Source organism: Dendrobium catenatum, unplaced genomic scaffold, assembly GCF_001605985.2.
Source record: "Dendrobium catenatum unplaced genomic scaffold, ASM160598v2 fragScaff_scaffold_132, whole genome shotgun sequence".
Taxonomy (NCBI): domain Eukaryota; kingdom Viridiplantae; phylum Streptophyta; class Magnoliopsida; order Asparagales; family Orchidaceae; genus Dendrobium; species Dendrobium catenatum.
Window position 1 is genome coordinate 75,910 of NW_021318594.1, and position 12,097 is coordinate 88,006.

Genomic DNA, 12,097 nt, shown 5'->3' on the forward strand with positions numbered 1-12,097 from the left:
TAAAATGAGCAGAGGACCTGTACGATGAACAGTGAACTTGTGGATCTAATTCAGAACAAAATCTAAATAGTTTCTAAAGATCAAACTCAAATGAAATAAAATCAAACTGGAGTCAAAATCAAATCATTTGAACGTGAAATTGTACCTACAAAGACTTCAGAAAACTCTGAACAAGCACTTGAACTTGTTCTTGGAACTCGAACTGTGCAACATCAGGAGATCCGAATATAGAACATCAAACAAAGACTTTGATTTGGGCTAGATCCGAATCCGAATAAAGTAGTTGAACTCGCACTTGAACTCAGACTATACGACATCAAGTGGGGACTTGTAAACTTGATGAATTCAAGTCTGAATGAAACTGAATTTGGATCAAAACACATACAAAGATCAAAGTTTGGATCACACACGGGAAACTCAAACTAAAAGACCTCGATGCATGAATTCCTACAACAATCCCTACAATGCCTGTTGATTGAGATGGCAATACGGGAAACCAATAGTGGAGGACCGTCCTCTACAAACAGATGCAACCCAACAACAACCCACCTGAGATTGGTGAAAGGTGGTTTCGATGCAAAAACAAGGGCTCTCCTACAAATGCTGCTAGGAGGTCGTAGTGGATAATACGATTTCCAGCAAATGAATACTTGTGGTAACAACAGTATGTATGTCGTATGTACAATGAACCACTGTGGACACAAGTACATCTCCTACGACGATCCCTACGAGGTCAAACAAGTACAACAACCACCCGAGATTGGTGAAAGGGTGAATATGATGCAGAAAGAATGAATCTCCTGCAAACATTTTCTAGTAGCTCGTAGTGGATACAGTGGTCCCCTGCAAATGTATACTTGTGGATAACAACAGTGCATTGTATAACGAATCACTGTGGGCACAAGTATTGATATCACCTACGACAGCGGTGATCAAAATCTAAAAGTACACCGGGTACAAAGGCAGCCCGATGTACGAAAAGGACACTCCTTGGTAGAAAGGGGGGAAATGTTTGAACAAATTAGAACCAAACTTTCTGGTATTCCAAAGTCTCTTTTTGGTTCTATAATAAAGAAGAGAACAGTTCGGGTGCCCACAAACACGGGAAATAAAAAGTCTGTTATACTGAAGATCCTAAGAGTTCTCCCCAAATCAGCGATCATTGACTCCAAAATCCAAAAAATCCTCCCCCAATGAATGAGAAAGGGGGAGTCAATATCAAAATCCACGCCACAGGATCTGCAACACTCATACAAGCAGACAGAAGGCGTCTACAATCTACAACTCAACGCCACCGGATCTGCAACACTAATACAAGCAGACAGAAGGCGTCTACAATCTACAACTCAACGCCACCGGATCTGTAACACTCGTATTAGCAGACAGAAGGCGTGTATAAATTCTCAAATGAAAAGTTGTGTGCATCTAGATAATAGTTATTTACACAACTACAAATACTTCAAAGTACCACTGCACCTACACTATAGTTTGTATACACATAGGTACACAATGGGGTACGTCTAAATCAACATAAAAATCACCTGCATGGGCCCCGACGAGCGTGTTATTGGTACATATGTGACGCCTGGGGATGCTGCGCGGGTCGATAAGTGAATTATAGTTCGAACATGATCCTTCTATACGGACCAATAGAAGTCGACAGGGTTCGAACCTTTAAACGAATACACGGTTGTGGCGATCAGTGTATTTGTTTCAATACATTTATGTTAGACCTTCAAGGCTTACAATCAAAAGAATTCATTAAATAAAATGCATGAAGCCTACGAAACCCGATCCTCCAAAGCAGGTGAATAGGAGTAGACGTTCAAATTCTCAGATAAATATACGGTCATGAATGTGATCGGAATGTTTATTTTAATACATTCATATCCGGCCTTCAAGGCCTAGAATCAAGAAAATTCATGAACAAATGCATAAAGCCTACGAGAAACCCGATCCCCTATCGTTAAGTTGATAGGGTCGACAAGGTTCAATCAAATGGAAATGACCTCGAGGTCACCCCGATGATGGCTGTGTTGAATGAAGATCTCAACCGGAGGGGTCAATTTCAGGCATTCTTAAATGCCTCCCAAAAATCCAAAATCCAAGAACTATTTCAAATTCCATCCCAAATATCCAGATATTTAAAACTGAAATTCAATCCATCAAACACTTAAAGCAAAATTCATCCACCCTCCGCAACAGTTTGCCGAGGTGGACAAAACTGAAAACTACTCTAGCTCATAAAAGAGTCAAATGCCTAGTCGAAAATATCACTAGGATCCATTCTCAAACAATCTCCTGCCAATAAGGACGTGGTACGTGTCCTCTAACCGGCGGTTGACCGCCAAATGGCACCGCAGGATAAACGGTTATGACCCGGGGCCCTCTGAACCGAGTGGTTTTGCCGCCAAATGACACCACGAAATACCGGTTATGGCCAGAGCCAATACGCTCCTTATTGGCATCAAATCCTTGAGATATGAATCAATAGGATATGATCGATAGGGCACAAAGCCCTCTGTTAGCTAAGGTGGATTCAAATTTGTCCCCTTAGACAAACATTCAACCCCGGTCTACAAGGTCCCCTTGGACGAAGCAACCCATGGCTGCCGACAAGGATCCTTCTGTCAGGTTGGGTCCACTACCTCCTCTGACTAAGTAGACCAGGGACCACGATGGCCCGGGACGACGGAACCATGGGATCTTGATCGGGCCCATCATCCATTTCCCCACCATCCGCTTTAAGTGCAAGATGGTGAAATTTCTATTTTTAAATATCAAATCTTCAATTCCCCAAATCCAAACTTTTTTCCAAATTCCAAACTCTCAAACCCATTGCTGCTACTATATGCCAGATAACATGTATCTCTATACGTATCTGATTGATGACTAGCCTTAATCGAAAGTTCTCTCTCGTGATCGGGAGGGGTAATTAATTATAGGGGCTTGCGCCTATAGGAAACCAGAACTCAGATTATAAAGTCCTCACAAAATGAGGGCGAAATCTCTGGGTAGTGTCTTATCTACAAACCCATCTGCCTTCCAAAATTTACTCCGGAACTTAGTTCGTTAAAACTCCCTCGCTCAGATAAAAAAAGAAATCGTGCGGCGGGGAGGCCGGGGCTGAATTTTCGGAGCCCACATTGTGCTCACGTTGGAGGCATTGGAATGGTCCAGGCTTACTTCTTTCTTATGGGTTTTAATTGTTAGCACCATAGATTTGCAACTGTTTTGTTAGTTTTCTTACTCTAGTTTGTGCTGTAATAAATTTCACCTTTAAGTCTGCAACAAGTCGTTTTGCATTGATGCTGGATGATTTCAGTTTCTGTTTTTTAAAGTGTTTCCCAAATTATAACTATGTCATATGAATTTAAATTTAAAGTTTATTCAGAAGTTCTGTAGTCCACTTGATGATTTAATTTATACAAGCTTTCGTATCAATACTTATAATATTGGGAAATTTGATGCATAATTTTGACACAATCGAGATAGACTAATTTTTTACTTATTCCAACTTGCTTAGTAAAAGTCATAATGGGTGTTCATGAGGAATGTATCTAACTAGATAGTCCACCTCTATTATGTGATGAGAACATCAGATCATGGAAAGTATATCAGAGACGTGGACGACGATCAACGGCCACGATCACACCGATCTATTTTTTATTATCATTGTACTAGTTTTATGTTTTAAGAGTTTTGTTATTTTTCTTCTGTTTATACCCTTGCTTAAAGGGTTTAGTATTATGTGTACCCTAGGGGCAACTATGTCTTTTGTTTTCTTTCACTATGTATGGCTATATATAAGCCACTTGTATTATTTTGAAGGTTAATGAAGAATTATTAAGATATCTTGCTTATTGTTCTTGAGAGAGCTCGAAGGAGAGTTAGAGAGAAAAGAGCCTGGGAGAGGCTAATCGCATTACCCAACAGCTACCTCCGGCGAGCTCTTGGTCTTCATCATCCTTCTCTTTTCTAGTTCCTTTTTTTTTTCCTTTTCTTTTCTCCCACCGTCGGCATAGTTTCCCACCCGTCCCCTTCTCTTCCCACTCGGGCAGGCCAACCCCCGCCGCCACCTAACTGCCGGCGTGAACCACCCACCACCACTTCTCCCCGCCGGACCTCCTCCACTAGATCCCAAACCGCCGGCATCTTCATCTCCCTTCCCCTTGAATTCTCCATTAATATCCCCATTACTTCTTTCCTTATTTGGGCTCCTTAAATTTTAGGAAAAGATTTGAATTCAAATTCAAAACAATTTGAATGTCAAATGCTTTCTATTTATACTTAAGCCTTGAAGGAAATATCCCTCCATCACCTTAAATCTGAGATTAATTCTCAGATTTGAGCATTAATTACAATTCATTGTGTGGTCCACATTCATTGAGCATTTGACATTCAACCTAGGCCGGCCCACTCCTCCCCCTCTCTCTCATTAATTCTAGCCATTATTACTCCCTTATTAACTCCCAAAATTAAGCTCCATTCAAATTCAAATTGAGCCTAATTCCCTCCAACCCGTCTTAATTAAAATTTATTAGCCATTCAAGCAATTCAATCCTCTCCACGTTTCCTCCCTTCCCCCCTCTTGCTGCCAGCCTGCTCCCACCGTATCTCTCCCTCTCCCTAGCTTTCTAACTTAATTTCAGAGAAAGGAGAGCTGCAAGGGAACTCCTTATCCCTTACACTACTCTGTTTTCCCCAACTGACATGGAAACCCTGCTTATTTTCCTGAGCCGGGTTGCTGTCCAGACTTCTGGAAATTGGTAAATTGCTGTCCAAGCAGAAATCTGCAGTTCTACACTAGCTGGTCAGCCCCAGGATTCAATCCGTTGCTGTCTAGACTTCTCCTAGTTGCTGTTCCACAGTTCAAGCACTTGACACCTATTGCTTAGAAGGTTTGGAACGTGAAATTGCTGATCAAGATTGGCCAGGTAATTCCCTATTGCTAAGGTGAACTCTTTTCCAGCTCTTATATCACCTAAATCTCCTTCAATGGTGGATTTATTGGGTCGTAAAGGATTGTATTGATTTTCTCCGCTTGATCCATCTTGACTAGAAGAGTGATTAATTGGACAACTTCATGGTAACCTATCTCATTGTTAACCTAGGGATTTTGTTGAAGCTCAACTACGTATGCTTTACTTGATCTATTGACGCTTAAATGTTCTCAGCTTTTGCATGTGACTTGGCCTAAATTGGCATCACCCCACTCTTGTTTAATTTCATTGTTTGAAATCTCCATAAGGTTTGAAACTAATATTGCTTAATATAGATCCAAGCGTGCAAGATTCTTATTTAAATTTTGTTTTCATATTTAGTCCTGCATCATTATGTCTCATGATTATTTAGATGGGATCAAAAAATGGTGTGACATATACAAACTCCACCTATCCAATTAGCCTCACCAAACCCACTAGCCCAGCTATCTATGTTGAGGAAGATAATGATCAAAGGCTTGTGAGTAAGCATTAGCCTAATAATTACCCAACCTTGAGTCTAATCAAGTGCTTGAGCCTAAGTTTGACTCAGCAATCAGACTCAAGTAAATTATGCCGGAGTTTGATAATAGGCATGAATAAAACTCATCTACTAATGTTGTTTCACGTCATCTTAAGATGGAGAAGAAGGATGCTCCTACATTTCTTATGTTGTTGCAGGCTCCAAAGAAAACCTTACTAGTTTACTTCATCCTGGCACGACTACCATATTCATACTTTCATGAGACACTTATCTGTGTTGTAAATTTGACATACTTGCATCATATATGGTAATGACAAGCCTCCAAATCGGACATTAGTTGTATATACACAAGTTCTCTTCTGCCTCTCTTATACATATATAGGGGAGAGACGAAATGGTAAATACAAGCTAGGTAATGCAGAAGCACATACTAAAAAGAAAATGAAAGCATAGAATTGTTCATTGTGATTATGATCACTCAATGATGATCTGGAAAGAGGGATTCAAAGTTGAATGTCAGAAAAGGAGATAATTTGACCCCTAAAGAGGGAAGAACAGGACAAAATATAATTTCTTCTTATTACATCCATCACTCATGCAGGCTGCATGTATATGCGTGACACATAATTGTGTCAATAATGAGTGTATGTGTGTGATGTGTATGAATCAACATAGTGCCATCTGATTGCACACATGCACAATTACACAAACAGCATACAAGCTTGCAAGCATATGTCAACAACTTCCCACATTTTGTAAGGTTATAAACAATTCATAGCATGTATATACAACGAAAAAGGGGAACAACAAACCTCCAAAGCACTTCGTGTGTATTCCCTAACTCGAACGTAAGCATATTCTATTTTGCCTGCAAAAACAAACTAGGTGAAGGGTCGGAAATAGAGTTTATTAATACACAATTCCAAAACTGAAAGATATAATAGTAGAAGAAATATATTAGATTAAATAACAGAAACATCAAGATGTTGCATAATATAAAAAAGACTTGATGGCATTACGAAACCATTGAAATCCCTTCAAAGGTAGTTTGCATATTAAATATTGTAGTAATTGATGACAGATTTTATGCATTATCAAGCATATTATTACAATCTATATATATATATATATATATATATATATATATATATATATATATATATATATAATCTTAAGTTGATGACCAACTGCACACACTAATGAAGAATAACTAAAAAAAGCATAAACCATTTTCCTGAATTCCATGCAACGCAGTTACTTGAACATTCTGCACGCGCAACCACATCCCCAACTCATTCGCATCAGCATTCCTTGCTGAGTGACAACCCCAATCTCAATCAGCAGTTACTTGAACATTTTGCAGCCACATCCTAAATCACAACCATGCCGCATCGACCAACTCCCCTCATTCTCTTGCACAATACATCTCATAGCTTTGTAAGTCCTTATTAACCTCTTCGCATTCTCTATGTTGGCCCCTCGCACACATCTCCCTCAATTTCTACAACCTCGGTAAAACTACAGCTCTAGCCGACTCCCAACTCCAACAACCAACATAACTATTAATTGCATTTAGTCTTTAGAAGTCCGCTTCATAATTAAGTAATTATTTCAGGACATGGTTTCTTTTCCAGCCTTTGAAGGAATAATTTGGATAAGTCATTTGGGGTATGATGATACCTAATGTGATAGCATTAGAATAATATTTTGTGCAAGAATTTGTTATGTATTGATTGCATTGACATATTAAAATATGTCATAGGAAACATAACATAACACATGGCTACTTTTGATATAGTGACTATATGTAGTTACTTTCACCTTTCGGTTGTTCATATTGTATGCCCCATCTCTTTTGTCATTTATGCTTTAATAGATAGGAATTACTTGTTGAGTTTGATTTATTAAACTCATCCATTATCTCTTCTTACAACAAGTCCTACAAATGTGTTTAGCGGACAGTCACTTCAAAATCAGAATTACCAGCAGTAGACTGTTTTTGATATTTTTATTTTATAGTAGTTTATTTTTCTTTTGATTTTGAAGGTTGGGCAGTTTATTTCATGTTATCCATTTTGTTTGAATTTATTTGTTTGTATCACTATTATTGTCTAATTAAATTTAATTAACGAATTAATATTTTAATTTTCACTTTTTATGGTGACTTTGTTGTATATATATTATGCTAAACCATGGATATACATGTTTATCTCTATGAGTAGAAGACATGTTTTTATATCCCTTCATCACATCCGATGCTGTCGGGCTGTATCGCCTTCCGAACCCAGGGTGTAATAGTTTCACCCGGAGCAAGGCTCCTTTGCAATATTATCATTCTCAAATAACACGGTTAAGTAAACTTCTTTATTCAAGAATGACTTGAAAATCAATGTTGGCATTCCAGCAATCCTTGAACAACCAACAGCTGCCTTCGGTGTGGGAAGATAGAAAGACAAGAAGCCCTTAATTAGACCTGTCAATTTCGGGTTACGGGTCGGGTTCGGGTCAACCCGAAATTGACCCGGTATTATTCGGGTTCGGGTCGACCCGACCCGTTTTTTCAAACGGGTCGATTTTCTGGACCCGAACCCGACCCGCTTCGGGTTCGGGTCAACCCAAACCCGAAAATTCCGGGTCGGGTTCGGGTCGGGTCAAATATTGACAGGTCTACCCTTAATCAAAAGTTACGGGGAGCCGCTGAAGTAAATTCAATAATGTTTTAAGTACGAAACAAAGCAATTCAAGCCTGAAGCTAAGAGGTGGAGGCAAAGAAACAATGAATTCTAAATTTCACATATCATAGAATGGATTTGCAGCAGGAGATGCTTTTTGGACAGCAAGATTACCTCTCTTTCTTGAATCCTAAGAGTGCTTAATCAGATTCTCTATTTTGTAAATGTCATCAAGTAATGTATTATTAGCTTTTCAAAACAAGTGAACCACTCTATTACATTTTGCAAGGGTTTAAAATTTAGTGGGGCCAAAAATTGTCTTAAAAGTAAGTTCTGAAAGAAAAACCACCGCCCAACAAAAGGTAAGGGATGGAAGAAATTACCGCAACTGCCTATCCACTTGGACCTATATATGCAGCCGGCTGTTTGGATGTGGAACTGCAGGGAAAAGCAGCTGCAGTCATTTACCACTTGAGATAGAAACATCGACATCATACAGTTGGTTTTTGGTTAAAGTGTTATCTTAAGCCTATTAACGTGTCATTGATTCATACATAAGAAGAATTCAAATACATAAGATAGAATGCCATCTGCAAACCCATAAGTTACGAAGCTGTTCGTGGGAGAGCTCAACCAAAAATTGAAAGTTTTCATCAAACACCTTGCAGTCCACACCCATACTCCTTAACAAAACAATAGATGAGTTAACGTTGCATCTTACTTTACCTACTACCTGCCTCAACTCTCCTGTTGTGTGTTGATAGTGGAGTTATCATTAAAATTACAAATAAGTTCAAGATTTCATTTTTGGATGAAATATTATATCTAATTTTGTGATCATTGTTCTTCTTTAACTCGATCAAGTTATAATCAAATTAAGATGCATCCTCGACATAAGTGGACGATACCTTTTAACATCCCTAAAGGTCTATATGAATAACTAGAAGATAACATTTAGCGTCCCTAAAGGTCTATATAAATAATGAGCGACATCTTTGTTATTTTTCATATTTAAGTACTTTATGAAAATAATGAACAAAGTTTTAGACTATTTACTAGTAAGTTTCTAATTGTATGGTTTGATGACATCCTTATTTACAGTATATCTATTATATATAATATTCCTCGAAATTTTAGAGACGCCTCAACATGAATAGCTGCATATAATTTTGAAGTGTACCATTTTTTCAGTTTCTTGTCATATTGTAAGGTTTTATGGTCTCTCCAAAGGATTACAAGATAGTCCACAAAATATTAATATTATCATTGATTGGCCTTCACTACACTCAGAAGGTCATCATTGATGGCCTTCACTACAATCATTTCTTACATCCAAACTTATGATGGAGCATTGCATCAAATTGTTTTACTAACTTGGACATTGTTTATATTTTAACCATATGATTATAGCACTAATAGATGTGTGTGTTTTATTATACGACTAATTTTGATAAATAAATTATTCATTAAATGAGTTATTAAAATGGCCTCAACAGATGGGCAAATTATTCAGCTGGGTATTTGATATGCATACCCATGTAACTTTCATTAAGGCTGATTTTGTCATATAGATGGATTACAAAAAGCAAATTTGCGAATTTGACCTTGGCCACAATGGTTAGACGGGAATCTCATTAAGTCACGGTTTGCTTGTCCCTTTATTATTGTTTTCTAGATGATGATCATAGAGTTGTTGGATCGGAATGTATTCGAAGGATTTTTTAGAATTTTGAGTCAGAAGCTAGTGGCGCAATTGTAATGGATTGATTTCTATCTTTCGTGCTTGTTGATTATTATGTTCTGTTGCAATAGGGTAATCAATAGGCTTCAGTGTGACTAAAAAAAGTAAATATGTACTATATATTTATAGGAGAGAGAGAGATGTAGGTAGGCAAATGATCAGACACAGCAGGTAAGCCAGCAACAGGATGATTCTGGATAACTACTACAAAATGGAAAATGAAAAATATAATTACAATATATGCAAATTTAGTTAATGACTAAATTCAGGCTGGTAGCTCCGTAAAAAATGATGTCAGGAAGGGAAACACTAGTACAATTAATATATCAACTAAACGCCTCAGGTATAAGAAACACAATCAGCTACCTGCATCAATCCATGAAACCATATAACTTCTAGGCGTACTAAGAACAAGTGGATAATTCTTGAGAATTACGTATTGCAAAACTGTAGGAGTAGATCATAAGTTCCAGCAAAATAAGAATTCAATTATAAAGAAATCATAAATACAAAAAAGAAATCGAATGAGGAATTTATTATAACTAAAACATAGCCATCCAGCAAAATAAAGAAAAAAAAACGAATCAAAGACAAAAAAAATGAAGAAATTCTTACTAACCATCAAATCTTTTATATAGACAATCAGTTGGTAAAGAGTATTTACGACAAAAACCCTCTGCAGCCTGATGAAAAAAATCTCATATCATCAAAACTAATTATCTTTAGTATACGGTAAAAGAAGAATAGGGATATCAAAAAAGGACTGCTGATTAGAAATATATAAAAAAAAATTAAAAAATTAGAAAGATAAGAAGAAACTAATAAGAATTTTAATATCTTAATACCAACCATAAAAGAAATGTCTACTAGAAGTCATCACAGCAGCGTTGTACTAATCCTCTTCCTTCAACCTTCTCACACGTTTTAACAGAGGAAATTTTAATCGAATAAGAATTTCTAAATATCAAACTTCAATAATATTTGGTATCAGATACTCTGATGGATTGTGATCAATTTAAAGGCAGAAACTAGGAAAATAGTGCAATATGATAACGGAACGTGCATTTCCAGTCCATGGTTTAAAATTGCGCAATATTGTCCCTTTAAGCCTCAAATCCCACGCAATGAGTTCCGGATTTGAGGCGTACGCCTCAAGTTTACTGAGGCGCGCCTCAAGGCGCACCTCGCCTCACGATTGAGAGGCGTCCGCCTCTAAAAATTAAAAAAAAAAAAAAGCTAATGTATATGCTCGGTACCGCTCAGTACATGCTCGTTATCACTCGATATCTTTTCATACAAATAACTTACTAACTTTAAAAATAAGCATAACTTCAAAATTACTCTTACAATAAAAACATGACTGGGCAGGTCGAACCCCGCCAGGGGGCAACGCCCCCTTGGACCCCCAGCAAACCGGTATATTATTCTATTAATGTTATCTTATTATTGGGATATTTTGATTTCACTTCATATCTTGTGCATTTTTATGTTTTATATATTATTTACTCATTAGTATATACAAAATTTATCATTTTATGTTTACGCAATTTTTTTTATTTTGAGGCTTACGCCTCAAAACACCTTGAGGCGTACGTCTTGTCTCACGAACAAAAAATGCCTCAATACCCGATTACGCAATTTTAAACATTGATTTACACCATTGTTTTGTAGGTATTAATTAGACGGTGTTCCATGTGAGTCATGCATCTCTGTAAATTCATGCACCACACAATCCTCTGGCAATGATGATTACTATTCCAAAACTCTCTAAGTAATTATCATTATAATATATATCAAATTATGCATCATACCAAGCTCAAGCACGTCCAAAATCTTACCATCAAATTAATTATCCATGTCCAAATCTATATTCACCTCCATCGTGTGATAGTATAAATTACATGAAGAATGAACCTTCTTGATCTTCTCGTCAAACTTTTATCACAATCCCCAATATCAATCTCATAGATGTCAGTATTCAACTTATTAACAAGAATGATATTATTGTTATGATAAAATGATGAATCCCATGATTATCAACCTTCATGCTTAATCTAAACAATCATTTCATAATTAACTCATATGATGATGTTGATTATTACAGTTAGTAATCTTCCACTCCAAATAATAATTCAAGTATTAAAACATGTGAAAATTACAATGATAAAGAAAATTTTTGACACATTTTTTGTGTCAGCTCGGACCCAATCAAATAAAT

General features: G+C 37.1%; 1 protein-coding gene across 1 annotated transcript in view; it reads right to left on the reverse strand.

The window, feature by feature from the left end:
* Positions 1–12,097, reverse strand: part of LOC110102194 (glycine--tRNA ligase, chloroplastic/mitochondrial 2) — a gene marked incomplete at its 3' end in the record, with an annotated part of 127,639 nt that overhangs the window by 66,425 nt on the left and 49,117 nt on the right. Inside the window, 2 exon segments of the mRNA XM_020830410.2 lie at positions 6,279–6,334; positions 10,499–10,562. Of these exon segments, the coding sequence (XP_020686069.1) occupies positions 6,279–6,334; positions 10,499–10,562 (120 nt within the window).